General features: G+C 48.4%; 1 protein-coding gene and 1 non-coding gene across 2 annotated transcripts in view; both read left to right on the top strand.

Moving 5' to 3' along the window:
- LOC146788763 (uncharacterized) overlaps window positions 1-20,128 on the top strand; it is a 357,517-nt gene that overhangs the window by 318,745 nt on the left and 18,644 nt on the right. Inside the window, exon 10 of the mRNA XM_085629932.1 lies at window positions 15,669-15,796. Coding sequence (XP_085486058.1) covers window positions 15,669-15,796 — 128 coding nt within the window. The remainder of the gene's footprint in view (window positions 1-15,668; window positions 15,797-20,128) is intronic.
- LOC146788764 (U6 spliceosomal RNA) lies at window positions 19,076-19,182 on the top strand. The gene has a single exon (XR_014970179.1). It is a non-coding gene; the product is annotated as a U6 spliceosomal RNA (small nuclear RNA).

Raw genomic sequence — 20,128 nt, 5'->3', positions numbered from 1 at the left:
CACACCACCGTCACGAACTAAATCGTCTCTTAGAGATTTAGCAAACCAACGTACTCCCCAAATAGCAACGTCCGACATGTTTAAGGAACATCTTGTGGATTATAGATATGATCCAGTGCCCGGTAAAAATGACAGAATGCTGCTATCATCACTACGTATACGACGAGCTTCAATATATTTAACGACACTACCAGGAATGGTTAATCATCTAGACAATATATATCGCTTTGTCCAAACAGGGCAAGGCCCTGAAAGTATTGACGAAGCCATGGAATACCAGAAAGTGGATATACAGAGACTACTGTTACGCTTCTTCATAAACTGCTTGATCAGAGACAGAGATAGGTCTGAGGTAGATCAGGATGAAATGCAAGTACTTACCAGATGGGGTCAGAATATATCAGAGGGAAAACACGATAAACAGACATGTATAGTAGCTATGTGCCGAAAGATCCGCAAAGAAGTAGAACGAATACATAAAGCCAGATTGGAGGCAGACAAAACTGAATCAGAGGGAGAGGAGGAGGAAGAATCAGAAATGCCCACAGGACAATTAGAAACGATAGCTTATGTAGGTAGGGGAAGACCTTGTAACAATACCAGATACTTTAATGATCCAATACGTCCGATACGTCCAGAATGCAACAGACATTTTCAAGCCCCTATGTTAAATGCAAGGTCCCCTGAACACCTATTCCAGGCTGCTGATAAATTACTTCGAGACCGAAGGGGGTACCACATGCTCGATTCTATGGATGAACAAGAATTAGCCAGGTCAGCAGTACAATGGGCTGACAGTTCTGAAAAATACAGTGATGATGCGTTAGCACACACGTTTTTGAATCTCACCCCAGACGTACAGCGTTTAGCTGGTATATACATGATACAACACCTCCTTATATTACATAGAAGCCAACACTCCGATCCTGGTCCCCTACCTGATATACTGATAGAATTACTCACGAATAAATGGAGAGGTTCAGGTACTGATTTAATTAAAGAAATTCTAGAATATCGACACCAGTACATTGTCTTCGTATGCCCAGAACATGTTTCAGTTCCCCTCAAGGAAAGAAAAACGTATCACATAGACAGACAGAATCCCTTACGCGAAGTGCACCCAGTCAGAGGTGATGACAATACTTTTAAACGCGTGTTTGTGTACACGCCCATAACTAAAATTGAATTATTAGAAATGAAGAAAGTTGTACCTAGCCATGACAAAGACCCAGCAGGTTTCCACCGTGAGATAAGACATGTTACTCATGGGAGAGTATACTTACCCTGACATTATGAAAATATTAAAAGTGTTATTGCCTGCCGGTATTTACGAGAAACTCAAAGAAAAGGAATGGGAGGTGGGAGACCAAAAGATAGATTGGACAGCATTAGAAAACGAAGAAAAGGCCCGAGCTGCAGGTTCAGGGCTTGGGGAAAAGACTACAGCATTACCAGGATTATTAGTGCAGGTACTACCACGTTTGTTAACTACGAAAAAGGAAGACTGGGGTGCAATTTCAGCCTGTAAACAAAAACAAGATGAAGACACTAGTGATTTCTATTCCCGATTTGAAAAATGTTTTGGTATTAATAGTGGCATAAAAGCAAGTAGTGAGTCGTATCCACATCTGTTTGTGACAAAATTAGTTGAAAATTCCTTGCCCCAAGTTAAGAATAGAGTACTGAAATTCGAGAGTACTTGGCAAGGTAACACACCGTCACAGATGTTACAAATGTTACAATATCATCACAATAGAATTAGAGAAGAACAAGAACATGAACAAAGACGTATGAAAGACACGAAAATGAAAATGCTTGTTGTGCAGTCAGTTCCAGCTGACGGTCATAAAAAGGGTACGACGCAGTCCAATGATTCAGCGGGTCCTGTTAGAGGGACATGCAACTATTGTAAACAGCCAGGTTATTATATACACGATTGCGCAGTTCTGAAACATAATATCTCTACGGGTATAACGAAGGAGAGACCACGTCCGCCTAGACAGGATCAGATCCAACAACAAGTCCCTCAGCATGCGCAACCTATGCCAGTTCCACAACAGACCGCACCACGACCACAACAACAGCCACAGCCTATTGCTGCAACACAAAACACGACACAACAGATGTACCAGTATGCACAAAATGACTACCCAGAGTATCAGCGCTACACATGAAATAGCCTAGAGAGGGAAGTTGGCTTACCCCTTATTGAGGTTCCTGTAGATCAAGAGGGTCCTTATGTACAGAGTCAAGTATTAGGGAAAGACAGAAGGTTCCTACTTGATACAGGGGCAAGCAGAACAACTATCAGTCACAGCGAAGTCCCAGGGGCACCCCTCTCAGGCTCACAAAATATTTCCCTTGGTTTTTCAGGAAAGCCTACTATTAACAAAGTATCGCAACCGCTTGCATTTACAGTTGGTCCATTAACACGGACTACAGATCTATTGCTTACGAAATCATGTCCAGAAAACTTGTTAGGTATAAAGACATTGAAAGCTCTAGGAGCTATAATATGTTGTTCTCCGGACGGAGTACGACTATTTTTACGTGTCTAGAGACATGGATCACCGGTTACAGAATCTACCTGCACATTTATGGGCACAAGGCCCCACTGATGTAGGTTGTATGCACATTACACCATATCGAGTCACACTCAAAACAGGAGTAGTACTACCACGAATACGACAATACAAGTTACCCCCAGATGCTGTTGTGGCTTTGCTGCAAATCATTGATGAGCTCATTGCACAAGGAGTGGTCGTGGAAACCGACTCCAATGTATGTAATTCCCCGATTATTCCGATTCTTAAACGAACTGATCCAAAAGCACCCCCAGTATATCGATTAGTTATTGATCTGCGAGAATTAAATAAATGCATTGTACCACAATACCCCGTGGTCCCAGATATTTCTTCATTACTGACAGCTATTGATTCAGAGGCAACGTTCTTTACTGTAATTGACCTCAAGAACGCCTTCTTCAGCGTCCCAATCGATCCGGAAAGCCAATATTTGTTCGGATTCAGTTTAAATGGACGAAGTTTTAAATTCACAAGCGCACCTCAAGAATTCACAGAAAGCCCCAGCATCTATAGCCAAGCACTGAAAAGAGAACTTGACAGTATCCACATGCCAGCTAACACTGCCCTGCTTCAATACGTCGATGATCTGCTGATCACCGACCGAAGCGAACCTGAATGTGAAAAAGCATCACTGACGGTTTTACATTTCTTAGCCGACAAGGGGCACAAAGCGTCCCCTTCGAAGCTGCAATTCTGTGTCCAGCAAGTTGTGTACCTTGGGCACTTGCTGTCCAAGGGGGGAAGACAGCTTACACCCGACCGTATCCAGTTAATTGTTAACATGCCGCCACCCAAGACACAAAAGGAGGTGCGGGCATTCATAGGCCTCACTTTGTACTGTAGGCAGTGGATCCCTCAATATGCATTTCTAGCAAAACCACTCATTCAATTAACAACACAGGAGGCAGCGACATCGACTGTCCTCCCTTGGACTCAGGAACATACACAAGCTTTTGAAAGCTTAAAGAAAGCTTTATGCCAAGCACCTGTTTTAGCAACACCATGTTACAGCAAACGTTTTACACTCTTTGTCACAGAACGTGAAGGTACTGCTTTGTCAGTACTCACGCAGGAACAAGCAGGATCACACAAGTCATGTGCTTATTTTTCTAGTACATTAGATCCCGTAGCTCAGGCTCTTCCTGCGTGCCTGAAATCAGTCGCAGCAACAGCTTTAGCAATCAGACAAAGCGATGCCATAGTGTTAGGACATCAATTGACAGTACAAGTACCACACGCAGTAGAGGTTCTCTTGAACCGGACCCAAACACAACACTTGACTATAGCAAGACTGACGGGTTATGAATTGACATTGTTCCAGCCACACATAGAAATCAGACGTTGTAGTACATTAAATCCTGCCACACTTTTGCCATTAAGTGGAACAGACCCACTGGCACATGATTGTATTGAAGTTATTACTATTACGACGAAACCCAGACAAGACTTGACAGATATTCCACTATCAGATCCAGACCTGACATTGTATGTAGATGGTTCATGCATGAGAACAAATACAGGAGAGTTAGTGGCCGCTTATGCAGTCACAACAGACACTGAAGTTATTGAAACAAATTGTATCGATACCTTGTCAGCTCAAGCAGCAGAGCTCATCGCTCTGACACAAGCCTGTATTCAAGCCAAAAATAAGAAAGTCAACATATACACAGATTCACGTTATGCATTCGGAGTCGTCCATGACTTCGGCGTGCTTTGGCGAGAGAGAGGTTATTTAACTTCTCACGGTGCCCACATCCAGCACGGTCCCCTTATTCAAGCTCTGTTAGATGCAATACATCTGCCTACTGCAATATCGATTATGAAATGCAAGGCCCATACGAAAGTGACTGACATTATTTCTCAGGGTAACGACCTAGCTGACAGAACAGCTAAACAGACTGCTCAGAATCAGACCCATACAACTGACACGACAAAGACAATAGTTCCGACACCAACACACTGCATGACAGTTAAGGATCCCGCCCTTGATGTAATTGACATACAGACACATGCTACACCAGAAGAAATAAAGAGATGGACTGAATTAGGAGGGATCCAAACGGATCAAGGATGGATGACGAAGGGAAAATCTATATGGTTTCTTCCTGACTCCATGGTTCAAGTCATCATTAACACAATACATAGTCCAGCGCACCTAGGAGAGAAAGCTATGCTAGACAGTATTCAACACATTTGGTTCAATAAACACTTGCGAGCAGCAGCTAAACAGAAAGTACGTACCTGCATGATTTGTTGTCAGTTCAATCCAGGAAAAGGCGTACCTGTAGAACAGGGTGGATTTCAACCTCCCGATCACCCTTTTGAAGTCCTCCAGATGGATTATATCCAGATGGAACGATGTCGAGGATTCAAATATGTCCTCGTAGTTGTATGCGCTCTTTCCCGGTGGACAGAGGCGTATCCCGTCTCAGATTACACTGCCCCGACTACTGCCAAACAGTTAGTTCGAGAATTCTTCCCACGGTATGGTTTGCCCCGTGTCGTGTACTCAGATAATGGCCAGCCATTCTCATCCGAGCTAATGAAACATGTTTCACTTCTGTTAGGCTACCAATGGAAATTCCACTGTGTCCGACATCCCGAGGCAGCAGGTCTCGTGGAGCGACATAATCAAACTCTGAAAATTAGACTGTCCAAAGTATGTAGAGAAAAAGGTGTCGACTGGATAGTAGCTTTACCAGTTGCGCTCTTTTACATGAGAATGGTAGCACACTCTCGAACAGGGCTATCCCCGTATGAGGTGATCTTCGGTAGACCACCAAATATGTGGGGGACGCCTATACCTCGTAAAATCACTGATGTTGATTGTAATATGTTGACAGATTACCTGGCTTCCTTGATGTCTGCACTACAATCTTGTCGTTCACAGGTAGCTGCAGCCTTCCCCGATAACACTGAGGTGAAGCCCCATGACGTGGTTCCGGGGGACCTTGTGCTTGTAAGGAACTTCGACAGAAGGAACCCGCTGGAGCCTCGCTGGCAGTCGCCCTAGCTCGTCTTATTGACCACAAGGACAGCTGTGAAGATTGAGGGACGCAAAGGGTGGTTGCACTCGAGCCATATCAAAAAATTTCATGGACTACCATCTGACTTGAACTTTCAGCCCTGCATTTCCTCACAGACTGACTCAAAACTCCCCCTGGTTGATAAGCCAGATACACCAGAATCCAGGCACCTGGACTTGGTCCGGTTGGTTCTGGAGCATGTTGTCAGCCTGGGGATGGAGGATCCTATCCTTCCTAGGTATTGGCTTTCTCATACTATTCAGTTGCTGCTTGTGTCTACAATGTGGGCCAGCGATTTGTGGTCTGTGTGCCACATCGTGTATCCCGCCTTCAAATTTTCATTCAAGATCCCGGAAGAAGAAAGAAGAACAAATGATGCTATATGAACAGATTGATGGATTGATGAAGATGGATATTTCATGAAGGGTCCGTAGGGGACAAGGAGGGAATGAGGAAATGTGAATTTTATGATCAGTTATGTCCCCTATCTTAGACCCCAACGGCTCCATGTACATGTTACAAGTACATGTATGTTCCCTCCAGTTCCAGCTATGAAGACGCAAATACATGTGCGTCCAACGTCAACATGTCCTCTTTCTGATCCGCCATGAATGGGTCGAATATTCCATTCCTAAGTATGATTGGCCACCGATTTTATATGGTTCACTTTTCACGTTTTACAGTTCAGGCGAGTAGGCCCTGAATTCTGCCATCAAGCCTTTTCCTGCTTCTGCCTCTGAAATGCTCCAGCCTGGACCTGCATCCGTATCCATGAACTTTGTCCTACTCCCTGCGCGGCTAACGGTGCCTGACGCGGCCTGTTGCCTGCCAAAAAACTGTATTCAGCCTTCAAGTTATCTGCTCCGCTCCTCATCCAATGCATTCCTGTCTAGTAGTTTAGGTAAACATCCTTCCAGCTACCGAGCAAAGGGCCCGGCCTCGCTGTCTTTATGCAAGTAATTCATAGCCCCTGTTACCATGGAAGATTCCTGCCCCCTCGCATCTCATGTAGACACATAGACGCTTGTACATGCACTAACAGTCAGTATAGAATAGATTCCGTCCGAGAGACCTTTCCTTTTGGATAAAACAGTTCCTTAACCCCTTCGGTGCCCGCCCCTTTCCCCGCCCTGTGCCGGCCGTTACATTAGCGGGCGGGGTTTGTGAAGAGCTGGACTGAATGAAAGAGGCATTTATAGAGCGCATGGCTACCCTAGGGCCTCCCAGCGCTGAGAACCAGATGGCGGGGGGCAGATAGAATTATACCTTAGGGAAAAAATGCGTCTTCAAAAGCCGTCGAAAGGGCAGGTATTCCTCCTCCAAACGGATAGTCAGGGAGGGTGTTCCAAGTCTTAGAAGCGACATAAGAGAAACAGCGACCTCCACATCTGGTCCTGACAATTCTCGGTACCATGGCAAGGCGCTTATTTTCAGAGCGAAGGTGCCTTTTAGGCTGGTATAGAGAAACTATCTTTTGAAGGATTGGAGGTCCATTCGCGGCCATGATCTTGTGAGTGACACAGAGGGCCTTGAATTTGATCCTTTCTAAAACAGGGAGCCAGTGCAGTTGTCTAATAGCCTTTTTTGCTGAGTCTAGCCGCGAAACTTGCAAGAGAATTCTTGCCGCACAGTTCTGGACCTTCTGTAATATGCATATTGTAGACTGGGGGGCTCCTAAGTATAGGGCATTAGCGTAGTCCAGACGCGACAATATTAGTGCCTGGAGGAGTAGTCTTCTTGCATGAAATGGGAGAAGAGGCAAGATCTTTCGTGCTGACTTCAAAATCCCGAAGCAGCACCCAGCTACCTTGCTAGCCTGTGTCTTCATGTCTAATCTTGCGTCAAGCCAGACTCCTAAGCTCTTGATCTGTTTTTTCGGAGTGGGCGGGTTACCCATACAACTAGGCCATGCTAACGGCGTGTCTGGAGGCAGGGGTTTTCCCAGCAGCATAAGGTCTGTCTTTGATCCATTGAGCTGGAGACAGGACTCTTTCATCCACACGGATATCTCCTCCAGGCATCTGGAAAGATTACTTCCTGGATGTCCTGGGTTTTTAAGGGAGACAATCAACTGCGTATCGTCGGCATACATAACAATTTGTATGCCGAATGCCTCCACTATTTTAGCCAAGGGGCACATATAAATATTAAAAAGAGTGGGGCTAAGTGATGAGCCCTGAGGCACTCCACTCTTCAAAGGCACCTTCCTTGAAGTCACATTCTCCTCAAAGAGCTGGAATGTGCGGCTTTCCAGAAAGGAGGCTATCCATCTCAGTGCGGTACCGTTCATCCCCATCTCGTAACATCTTGTAATGAGAATTTGATGGTTGACGGTATCAAAAGCCGCACTGAGATCAAGGAGGATTATTGCAGCTGATCCTCCTGAGTCCATAATTTTCCTTGCCTCCTCTACCACGGCAATCAGGGCGGTTTCCGTGCCCTGTCGAGATCTAAAGCCAGTCTGTGTTGAGTGCAAACAGTCATGTTCCTCCAAATAAGTGGAAAGGGTAGTATTGTCGTACTTCTCTGCTATTTTAGCTATTCCCGGGAGCAGGGAGATAGGGCGATAGTTGGCCATTACCTCCGGATCTGATCCAGGTTTTTTTAGCAGGGCCTTTACCATTGCTTCTTTCCATAGTGAAGGAACTTTGCCTGTTGACAGTGAGGAGTTAATAAGGGTTGCAATAACAGGGGCTACCTCTGGGGCCACCTTGTGCAACACTGTGGGGGGCGCCTGGTCTTTAGGGGAGCCTGATTTAAGTTTGTTAAGTACGGACATCACTATATCTGAATCCAGGGGCGGAAAAGATTCCAGACTCTGGTCTCGGCGATCTCTAATTTCTTGCAGAGAGGCATTAAGGTCAGAAGTGGTGACTGTCGAAAAGGCTGAATAGATCGCCTGTACCTTATCGTGGAAATATTCTGCTAACTTGTTACAGCGACCTTGTACATCAGTAGAGGTCATCGTGGTGCATGGAGGAGTAGTCAAAGATTTAAAAATTTTAAAAATTTCTTTAGGAGAATTAGGTGCTGATAAAATCTTTGCTTCATAAAACTTAGATTGTGCTTTCCTAATCTCGGTTTTATACAATTTTAGTGCATCACGATAGACTTTCTTTTTTTCACGTGAAAAGTCTTTCCTCCACTGCCTCTCGAGATGCTTACAGTTCCGTTTAAGATCTCTGAGCTCCGTAGTGAACCAAGCAACTTTTTTTGGGCCCTTTTTGATATCCCTGAGTTTTATGGGGGCTAATACGTCCAGTGAATTTTTAATCCAGAGATTGAATTGTAAATTTGCCTTCTCAGGGTCAGGGTCTAGACAGGGACGGGTTTCTTTGAGAATGGCAGTCCATTCTTCCACAGAAATATTAGACCAATTCCGGTTCATAATTTTGGAATGGTTTCCAACTTTCCTACTCGTGGAGGCTGACCAGGAAAATGAGATAAGATAATGGTCAGTCCAGGGGAGGGGATGTGGGTCATCTACCCGAATGAGGGTGTTGGTAAAGATCGGGTCCAACAGGTGACCTTTGACGTGAGTTGGACCCGTCACTTTCTGAGAAAGGAGTAGCACTTCTAAGGCGTCAGATACTTCTTCCACATACGTGGCCGTACGGGATTCGAGGTGTAGGTTAAGGTCTTCCCAAAACCGTGAAGTTTGGCAGGGAGCTAACCAATAGAGAAGTATTATCCACCAAGTCCCCAAGAAAAGATCCAATCGCACCTGGGGGTCGGTATATTAACATACCTGAGAAGGTGCATGTGGGTGTAAATTTAATAGAAAAAGAGCAGCTTTCACAATCTCGGATAAGCCCGTCAGAAATCCTGCAGCTAAAGGAATCCCTATGGATAATAGCAAGCCCTCCCCCCCTGGTAAGGGGGCGATCTTGTCTTTGGATAGTGTAACCTGGGGGGAGTGCCTGAACAACCGCTGAATTAGACCAGTCCGTCAGCCAAGTTTCAGTAAGAAACATTATATCCGGGCTGGTATCTTCTAAGAGCAGTCTTATTTCAAGCGAATGTTTTGGTAGTGAGCGGCAGTTTACCAGCTTCATTTTGAAGTCCGAGATTACAGGACATTTCTTCCCTGCCTGATCCTCTGGGTTCAGGAGGAAATTGCATTGAGTGCAGTGAGTCTGGTCAAAGGGGGGGCCCAAAGAGTGATGACATTGTTGTGTGCCACAAAATTTTCTTAACTGATCGGACGTATAGGGGCGTAGTGTTACAGCAGCGGGAGCAGGGATCATGGCCTCTGGTCTCGGTCGGGCGCGGACGGGCGCAGACGGGCTTGCCTTTGGCACGCCTTCGGCGCGCCCGCTGCGCGCGTCCGCTGCGCGCTCGCCACATCTGCCCCTTTTCAGCCAGGACGCCCAAGCTCTCTGCGGCAGCTGCACCGCTGACCTCCACCTCCCAAGATGTCCGCCGCCCCCGGAGTATAACACACACTCCGTCCCCAATTGCACGCCACAGATGCCCCACAAGTCAAGAACAGGTAAAGTGCAATTAGTACGATTCTAAAACAGATTTTAAAAGTTAACTTAGCAGCGATTCAATTTTAAAATGTAACTGAGTAAAAAATAACGCACAGCTCGAGCACGCAGCTTCCTTCTGAGCCGCCTAGGTTCTAATGCGCGCTCGCCACATCCGCCCCTTTTCAGCCAGGACGCCCAAGCTCTCTGCGGCAGCTGCACCGCTGACCTCCACCTCCCAAGATGTCCGCCGCCCCCGGAGTATAACACACAACTCCGTCCCCAATTGCACGCCACAGATGCCCCACAAGTCAAGAACAGGTAAAGTGCAATTAGTACGATTCTAAAACAGATTTTAAAAGTTAACTTAGCAGCGATTCAATTTTAAAATGTAACTGAGTAAAAAATAACGCACAGCTCGAGCACGCAGCTTCCTTCTGAGCCGCCTAGGTTCTCGTCATGGGCACAGCGCCACCGCGGCCCATGACGAGTCCAGCTCGTCACGGGCACCGAAGAGGTTAAACAAAGATATTAGATACGATTTGGGATTAGGTTGACCTGACCCCCCAGACTTCTGTCTCCACATGTAGAGCTAAATGTCAATTCCCCTTCACCCTCTAGTTGCACGTCAATCACACGTCATGCGGCTGCGCGCGCATCTCTGCCAAATATTTCTGCTGACACTGCAGGATTCTCTTATGGATCCACCCACTTGTGACATCATTTTAAATGACGTTTCTAGTATACGCCTATTATTACGCCTATTTTCATTACGTATGTGTATTCTTATCTGTATTATCAGCTGTTACGCCTCCTGCATCTGTCTTAATGTAATGCTTTTCATATATATATCCTTACTTGTCAATAATGTATTGCCTATCCCTTCCTGAACCTTCGTGGTGATGGAATACGATTGCCTGGTTCGAACCATAATTCCTTTGTAAGGAATAAAGTCCTTTTCAGAACCTCTAATACCACGGATTCTGCCTCTTATTTTGACTGAGTTATTCTTACTAGACTTTACCGCATAAAAAATAGTACAGGTAATTTAAATATTTACCACACCTTACCTGCTCCGTTGCCAGTGTTCAGGACCATCATGCCATGTCGCTAGGGAATCCCCACTAGAGTTTGCTATCCGGTTGCTGCTGATCTCCCCCCCCCTGCCCCCCCACCCGAGGTCCCATGCCCCAGAGGGAAGGCAGAGTGACAAGGGAGCAGGATAGCCCCCGCCAGCGCACAACAGGCACCCGGTGCCACTAGCCCATATTAAATGTTGATGGATCTGTATTGGCAGTGTGGGGACCTTGCCTACACCCAGATCACCCCAGATGGCACGGCCTCTTCCACCCCCGCCCCGACCATACACACCCCTACCCTGGTTGTTCCTGGAAAAGATCTGTCTGAGATGTCTCAACATCCATTACAGAAGAAAACAACTCTGTGGCATCAGGCTAAAAGGGGAAGAACTGCTGAGTATTTTCGGCTGGACTGAGTACAAGGGCATTTCAGAAGAAGTCCGACTGTTCACAGAAGCTCAAGTAAATGCCAGAGGATCAATACCCTTTTTGACTATGCAAACGAAAGCCAACGCCCGCTGGTTACAAACAACCAGGTGGGAAATCATGAAATTCCTCAACCGTACTGAGCTCATCCTTAACGCTATCAAAGAAGATTTGTGAGCCATCTGCCTTATGGTGATGCAACACCAGCATATGTTGGACTTGATGGCCACTTTGGACGGTGGGGTGTGTGCCAAGATTGTGCTTCCAGTGAATGACAGGGATAGCGGGTCATTAGCCCATGCTATCCAAGAACCGTATCCTCTACAAACAGAAATGAAGTAGGAGGGAGGTGCCCTGGAGTAGACTCATTTCATAATATTTTTTCATGGATCCTCTTATGAGTAACTAAACTATTTACATCATTCTCACCCATTCTCACTGCTGCACTTCTATTATGTGGTTTCCTACAAGTAGGGTTTTCTTGCTGTAAAAATGAATTCCGCAAACTAGATAGTATGCACTTAGCAAGGGAAAAACCAATCAACACACACACACACACACACACACACAAACAACATAACTGTCATGACATACGAGGAAGATAAAGTAGTTGATAAATCAGCTAGAGTGCGGAATGTTAGAATGGGTGAATACAATGTCAATGAATGTCATGATAAGTGCCGGCCCGACAACTGCAATATCAGCGAATGAAATTTGAACATATTCCACCGCTTGTACCCGCACAATGCCGGTCAATGCAATCTCAATGTATACCATAACTTGTGCCCGCACAGCAGCGCCTACATCGGCAACAGTGATACCCATGTATGTAACAATCCATATTCGTATTGTTGCTAAAGAGATCACTGTTAATGTACTTTTAGACCAGAGCAAGCATTCTCGTTAATGCCGATACAAAAATGAACAATGTACAAAATTACAACTGTACGCGAGATGAGGATAATGTTGATTAATTAAGATAGCGGTGGCTGCCATATTATATTTAGCAATTCTGATGAATGCACGCCACTACTATAGGATTCACTCAAGGTGGCCTCTCCATCAACCCTGAGTCAGATACGTGATTAGGTAGGTCCTGCGACTCATGCATATTGAGTAACAGGTCACAAGTGGGGTTCCCCATAAACCAAAGTCAAACACACACCAGGTAAAACCATGATTGATTCCACAGATAGTTGCACCAGAAATTAGTCCAAGATCATTTGCTCCAATAAAACCTGTTTGCCAAAAGCTTGCAATCCCCAGAAATACCACATAATTAGATACTACATGTAGATTGAAACACTTGACGAATATGAAAATGATAGGCACACCATACGTATTTTGCATGCCGCATATCCGGACATACACAGATCCACATTAGCTCTCCCCGAGGTCGAGAGCCGTCTGTGTTCTTATCAGATGTCCTAGTTTGTTAATTTACAACCAAGATGCTTCTTTGGAATGTAGAAATATTTTTTTTTCATTGTACCTTTTGAACTGTGTAAATTGATAATCAAAATCCTTGTAAATTGAGAGATTCAAAGCAGATTCACTCTGTCCAGGCTCTGCAGGCTGCAGCGTTTAATTAAACCAACTCGTTGCTGTTTTGCCAAAACCTCTTGTCTTTTCATTTATTTAAGGTAAATTCATATCTGAGCAACAGGTCTGCAACCAAGACCTGTAACTGAGGTTGGGTCTGTGGCAGAGGCCTACAAGCTGATAGAGGTCTGTAGCGGAGAAATACTAGCTGAGGTTAGGGCCGTATCTGAGACCTTCAAGCTGCAGTTAGGTCTGTAGCTGAGACCTACATGCTGAGGTTGTCTGTAGCGGAGACCTACAAGCTGAGGTTAGGTCCGTAGCTGAGACCTGTAACTGAGGTTAGGTCTGTAACTGAGGTTAGGTCTGTGGCAGAGGCCTACAAGCTGCGGGTAGCTGAGATCTAAAAGCTGAGGTTAGGTCCGTAGCGGGACCGACAACCTGAGGTAGGTCTGTAGCTGCGACCTACAAGCTGAGGTTGTGTCCGTAGCTGAGACCTACAAGCTAAGGTTAGGTGTGTAACCGAAAACTACAAGCTGAGGTTAGGTCTGTAGCTGAGACCTACAAGCTGAGGTTAGGTCTGTATCCGAAACCTACAAGTTGAGGTTAGGTCTGTATCCAAAGCCTACAAGCTGAGGTTAGATCTGTAGCTGAGGCCTACAAGCTGAGGTTAGATCTGTAGCTGAGGTCTAGAAGCTGAGGTTACGTCTGTTGCTGAGACCTACAAGCTGAGGTTAGGTCATAGCTGAGACCTACAAGCTGAGGTTCGGTCATAGCTGAGACCTACAACCTGAGGTTCGGTCATAGCTGAGACCTACAACCTGAGGTTCGGTCATAGCTGAGACCTACAACCTGAGGTTCGGTCATAGCTGAGACCTACAGGCTAAGGTTAGGGCTGTAGGTGAGACCTACAAGCTGAGGTTGGGTCTGTAGCTGAGACATAAAAGCTGAGGACTCCGCTACAGATGTCAGCTGAGACCTACAAGCTCAGGTAGGTCTGCAGCTGAGACCTACAAGCTCAGGTAGGTCTGTAGCTGAGACCTACAAGATGAGGTAGGTCTGTAGCTGAGACCTACAAGCTGAGGTAGGTCTGTAGCTGAGACCTACAAGCTGAGGTAGGTCTGTAGCTGAGACCTACAAGCTGAGGTAGGTCTGTAGCTGAGACCTACAAGCTCAGGTAGGTCTGTAGCTGAGACCTACAAGATGGGGTAGGTCTGTAGCTGAGACCTACAAGCTGATGTAGGTCTGTAGCTGAGACCTACAACCTGAGGTTAGGTCCGTAGCTGAGACCTGTAACTAAGGTTAGGTCTGTAACTGAGACCTTGAAGCTGAAGTTTGGTCATAGCTGAGACCTTCAAGCTGAGGTTCGGTCCGTTGCTGAGACCTGTAACTGAGGTTAGGTCTGTAGCTGAGACCTGTAACTGAGGTTAGGTCTGTAGCTGAGACCTGTAACTGAGGTTAGGTCTGTAGCTGAGACCTGTAACTGAGGTTAGGTCTGTAGCTGAGACCTGTAACTGAGGTTAGGTCTGTAGCTGAGACCTGTAACTGAGGTTAGGTCTGTAGCTGAGACCTGTAACTGAGGTTAGGTCTGTAACTGAGACCTGTAAATGAGGTTGGGTCTGTGGCAGAGGCCTACAAGCTGCGGATAGGTCTGTAGCTGAGATGGACACACTGCGGTTAGGTCTGTAGCTGAGATGGACACACTGCGGTTAGGTCTGTAGCTGAGACCTACAAGCTGAGGTAGGTCTGTGGCGGGGACCTACAAGCTGAAGTTAGTCCGTAGCGGGACCGGCAAGCTGAGGTTAATTCTGTACATGAGACGTACACACTGCGGTTAGGTCTTTAGCTGAGACCTACATGCTGAGGTTCGGTCTGTAGCTGAGACGTACAAGCTGAGGTTCCGTCTGTAGCGGAGACCTACAAGCTGAGGTTAGGTCTGTAGTGGACACCTACAAACTGAGGTTAGGTCTGTAGCTGAGGGCCTACAATTTGCGGTTAGGTCTGTAGTTGAGGCCTATAAATAAGGTTAGGTTAACATTTACTCCCAAATGCTATTTTTTTTTTTTTAAATCTCATTAATCTGGAGTGTTAGTAAGTTGTGTTAAATTTGAAAAGAAAACTGAGCCCTTAGACATGACAAATAGCAGATCACAGCCATGATTCTGTGCTGTTGGGAATGGATTCCAGCCGTGCACTGTATGGTAAAGGCTCTGGGCTGACAGTGTTTGTCTGGGAGGTTTGTGTGGGGTTCCTTGGTAGGAGACTGCGTTCAGCGTTAAAGGAAGAACAAAACCCTATGTTTGAATCTCCGCTTTCCCCTAGTAACAAAACTGTGATCCTGGGCACAAGAGCCCCTGATAATTCTCTGTGGGCAGCCTTGACTTGTCTTGTATCAAGCCATGCACTCTTTGTCCAGTGAGGGTTCTCCTCTCACTGCTGTGTTTTGTGCTGTCGGTTGGGCCGTCTTGTGGGTTAACACGCTGCACGTGATTGGCTGCGAGATGAGGTCCTTCCTCGCTTTTAATAAAATGTCCCTTTGTTTAGATCACCGAAGAAGAGTACCAGGGGAAGGCGATGGCGGTGGAGAGGGGTCCGCAGAAGAGAAGCGCCGGACCCATGGAGAGGAGCACCCGAGCGAAGATGAACCAGGAGACCAGCCAGGAACCCCCATGGTAGAGTATCATCCATGCCCCCTAGAGTCAGGGCTCACACCCCAGAGGGCGGCCTCTGGCCCCCGGTGGGCTTTGAGACACATGCACACTGCGAGAGACACAATTAACACACCAGGGGCGGCTCTAGGCTCATGGTGGCCCTGTGCAGGGAGCGTAGGTAGGGGGCCCCGGAAGAGGGGGTCCGGGCGGGGTGGAAGCCGGAGGCCGCCAAATCCCTGCCAGGGGCCGCCACGAATATGTATTGTATCTGATTCCTTGTGGCCAGGCGGCCCCTGGGGTTTGGCGGCCCTGTGCAGGTGCACAGCTTGCACATGCCTAAGGCCGCTCCTGAACACACCTCCTGCTCCTGACCCAATTAGCAAGGAGGGGTGCCCTCTGCTCCTTTAATGATGGATGGAACCGAACATGGATTCCACAGAGGGGGTTGGAAGGTCTGAAACCGGCAGCACTGACCGCATCGAAGCGCTGGGGGGCGCTGGAACACCAGTTCTGACCCTGGTCTCGAGGTAGCGCTCTTTCCATGCAGCCCAGCCCTCTCTCTAGTAGTGTCTTACATGCAGAGAGGACCACGTGCCGGCCACGTCCTGCTGAATGGATGGGACAGACACAGCTGTCAAGTGTTCGGTTTATTTGTGACACATTCCCATGTGTGAAGTGCGTTGGTGTGACATTTCAAGCTGTATGCGTGACACTTAGACTGACTCTTTGTTGTGAGTGAAGGGAGCCAGTCTCACCATGTCAAGGGATCCTTTTTGGAAGTGACGCTCTTTTGTCATCTGTGACGCAGCGGGCACACGTGCTGTCTTGTGTGGGGTAAATGGGACTTTGAAATAAGCTGCGACCATTAGACCAGGCCCGGCTCCAGGAATTTTTATTTGGGTGGGAACTGCAAGTAACACAAGGATCTCTGTGACAAAGGCAGTAACCCACTGAGCTTCCACATAAAATACAGTTCATCTGCATTTAAAAACTACTTACAGACAAATGATTGCTCTCCAGCAGGATCATTGATCACCAGCGTTATCGGGGCATTTGGTATTGTCTTATTGTTGTCCTGCATCGGCCGTGATAAGTTTAAAAACTGTTTAAATGAAGCACCCACGAAGTATGTGTCCTGCTGGGCCTGTGCAGATTTATAAAAGAAAAACAAATAGTCACACATTCTCTTACCTACTCCACTAGTCAACCTTTGTGCCACAGCCTGGTGTGACAAGCAGCTGCAGGGGTCCGGAAAGGTGAATAGAAACAAAAATATCCACGCAGCAGAACATTGTCGCCTTTGCCATGTGGAGATGAAGGGGTGAAAAAATAAACAAAGCCTCCTTAACATGTAAATGGTCTTTTAAAGACCTGTGTGGTACTCGGGTGCGGCTGCGATAATTTCAAAAACTGTGTGTGTGCGGAAGCTGTCTCGGCCGGGCAGACACACACACACCTTGCTTTGCGCGCCTGCCTTCAAGCCCTCACTGCGAGGGCCAAGGCTCATGTGTGGGGGGGGCCTGCCCACCCGCTAGAACCGGGCCTGCATTAGACCCAGGCAATGCGGACGGTGGCCCAGAAGACCGGACCCTCTGAGAAACAGAGTATTAGTAAGCAGAACCTGGAGCCTTCCCTGTTTCATCGGGTCTGTCCAGAAGCAAACATGGCGCCAGCTTGACTCCTGGCACAAAGGGCCGTCCGTGAATTACCTGCCAGCCTGGTAGTGCAAGCGCACGGGGGCATTACCTCCTCGTTAGTCTTCCTCGCCACATGACTAACACAGTGAGCTTCAGCTCCACAACAGAACCCTCCAAAGCAAAAAAATCAGCATCCCATGCCTCCCATCCCTTCCCAATATGGCCGCCCCATTACACCCATGACCCCTATAAGAGGCGGGCCGGCCCAACCCATCAGCCTGTTTTTTTTGTTCTGCACTCTCTCCAGAGCGCATCAGGTGAGTGGTGCCTGCTGTAGCAGGTGTGTGGGTCCAGGGTTGGAGGTCCTGCTCTAGCGGACCCTAGGGGCATGGACCTTGTTTTGATTCCCCTACTTGTTTCCCCCGGTGTGTGTGGCGGTTGCTGTGCTTGTACCGGTGAGGCTCTGCCTTAGCGAGCCGTGGGTTTTCAGGTAAGGGGGGGTTTGCGTGGGGGCCGGTCTTTCCGGTTCCCTTGTGTGTGGCATTCCCTTCGCCGCCCGCCTTTCGTTGTATTCTGCGGGCGGCAGCTGTACGGAGCTTTGACTTCCGAGAGTTGCGGGCGGGTGCTTTACATTTATCTGACCCTGTTGACATCTCCTGCCCCGAGCCGCGTATTCGCCTGCACGCCTGCCCCTCGTGGCGTTGGGGGAGGCGGCGGCTCTGCAGGGCTCGGTCCGACTGTGGGCCGCTGTGCGGCTCCGGGCGCGAGGATTTATGCACCGGGGCAGCCTTGGGAGACGCGTGCTTACCTGCGTCCAGGTACACTCTTCCGGGTTGGGAGCGCTCCGGGGTCGGCGGCGTTGCTGGCTGCACGCTGTTGATCCTTGCGGCTGTGGGCCGGCTCGTTGTCCCGGGGGCGGGGCTTCGTTGGGGGCGTGTCCCGCCGGGTGTTTCTCCCGCCTTCCTTGCCTTTTTTGGGCGCCGAGGGGTTTCTTTCGAGGGGCAGGGTATGCCGGGACACCCCTCCTGGGGATTGAAGATTCTCGCGCTTCCTGCATAATGGATGGTGGGGATGTCCATGATGGGGATGTCCTGCCCTCCCAGGCTCCTCCTGACACGATTGCCCTGCGGTCCTTTCAGGACATGTTTCAGACCGCTGTTTCGGCGGCTTTTGCCCAGCGCTCGTTGACAGGTCCCTCCTCCCCAATCCGTCCTCGCTTGCATCCCTCCTTGGTCTTGGTCACGGGTCACGGGTTCAGTTCCCGGCGGGTCCGCTCGGTCCTTTCTTCTGTCTGGGGTCGATAAAATGAGTGCCTTTAAGTTGGGTATCACCTAAACATCTGTTATTCAGCGCCAGCATTCCTGTAGTGGTGAACGTTCGCTTTCCGATTACGCAGGTTCTGTGAGGTTGTCCTACACGGTCAATAGACGTGCATAATGTTCTGTGTGTTGTCGTGCGTTTGCTGCCTTTCTTGCGCTGTGCCTCTGGTTATCGGGGCTCTCACAGGCCAGGGGTTCGATTCCCGCACTCGCTATCTAGGTGTCATATGTTGGCTACTCTTTCTGGCTCTTCTTTTGTGATGGTGTTTGATGTACGCTGTCCGCTCTTACTGCTCTGAGACGCCGGTCGTCTCACTTTTTTGTGATCCTCCTGTGGTTGGTGAGTGCTCACTTCGGCAGCACATATACTACATTTGGATCGATGCAGAGAAGATTTGCATGGCCCCTGCGCAAGGTTGACGCGCGAATTGGTGAAGCGTTCCATGTATGCAGTTGTTTTGTCCTGCTTCTGGGGCTTCTCGGATTCCATGAACCAGGAGCTTTTGCTCTTTGGTTAGTCTTGTGCCTCTGGTTATCGAGGATGTCTCAGGACTTGGGTTCGAGTCCTGCATATCGCTGTCACAGTGTCATGGGTTGGCAGTATTTCGATTCTCTGCTTTGTGGCTTTGCTTCACTTTTCCGGTACTCGTGTTCTGTCCTGGTGGTTGGGGGTGCTGGCTGAGTGCTTGCCTCTTCCTCCTCCGGTTCTGTTTTTCCCTCTCTTGGCTACTGTGCCATGCGGGACTTGTCGCCCCGTTGGGTGCGTTGTTGTGTGCCATTGGCCTGGTGGCTTGGTGTTCTGTTGCGTCCGCTTCGGGCGCCTCTGTTTCTCCTCTTGATCTGTCTCTGTCGGATGCGCCGCCCGCCTTCCCTTCGGGTGCGGGCGGTGGAGGTTGTAAGCGATTGTCTTTTTGCTTCGCTGTCGTCCTTCCTGCGCGCTGGCGATGTGTTGCCTTCCCTCTCTTCCCACTCCTACTGCTCTGCCCCGGTTGGGTCAGGGATCCCGGGTGGGGGCCCTGCTATGTCGGGTTCTCTTGCTGGTTCCTCCTCCTTCTGGCCGTCGCGGTCCTGCCCTGCGCTCCCCCCTCCCCCGCCGCCTTTTGCTTGATGCCCTGCTATAGCGGGCTCTGGGGTTTGGGTTTTGGCGTTTGGCTGCCCCTCTCTGTGGGGGCGGCTGTGGGCTTCTAGGTTTTTCCGACTGTTGCGCCTGGGTGCGTGTGGGTCCCTCTGTCTGTTTGGGGCGCGGGGCTCGGTTGGCTTTCGGCTTGCCGGCGGTGTCCGCTCTGTACCCTCGGTTCTTTTGTCCCTTTCCGCCCTAGTTTCGCATGGCCTGGTCTGCTTTCTGCGAAAGGAGCTGTAGCTCAATAGTACGTCTTGTGCCTCTGGTGGCGCAGGTT

The sequence above is a fragment of the Triturus cristatus genome, chromosome 10, assembly GCF_964204655.1.
Source record: "Triturus cristatus chromosome 10, aTriCri1.1, whole genome shotgun sequence".
Classification (NCBI taxonomy): Eukaryota; Metazoa; Chordata; class Amphibia; order Caudata; family Salamandridae; genus Triturus; species Triturus cristatus.
This window is presented reverse-complemented; position numbering and strand designations above follow the sequence as displayed.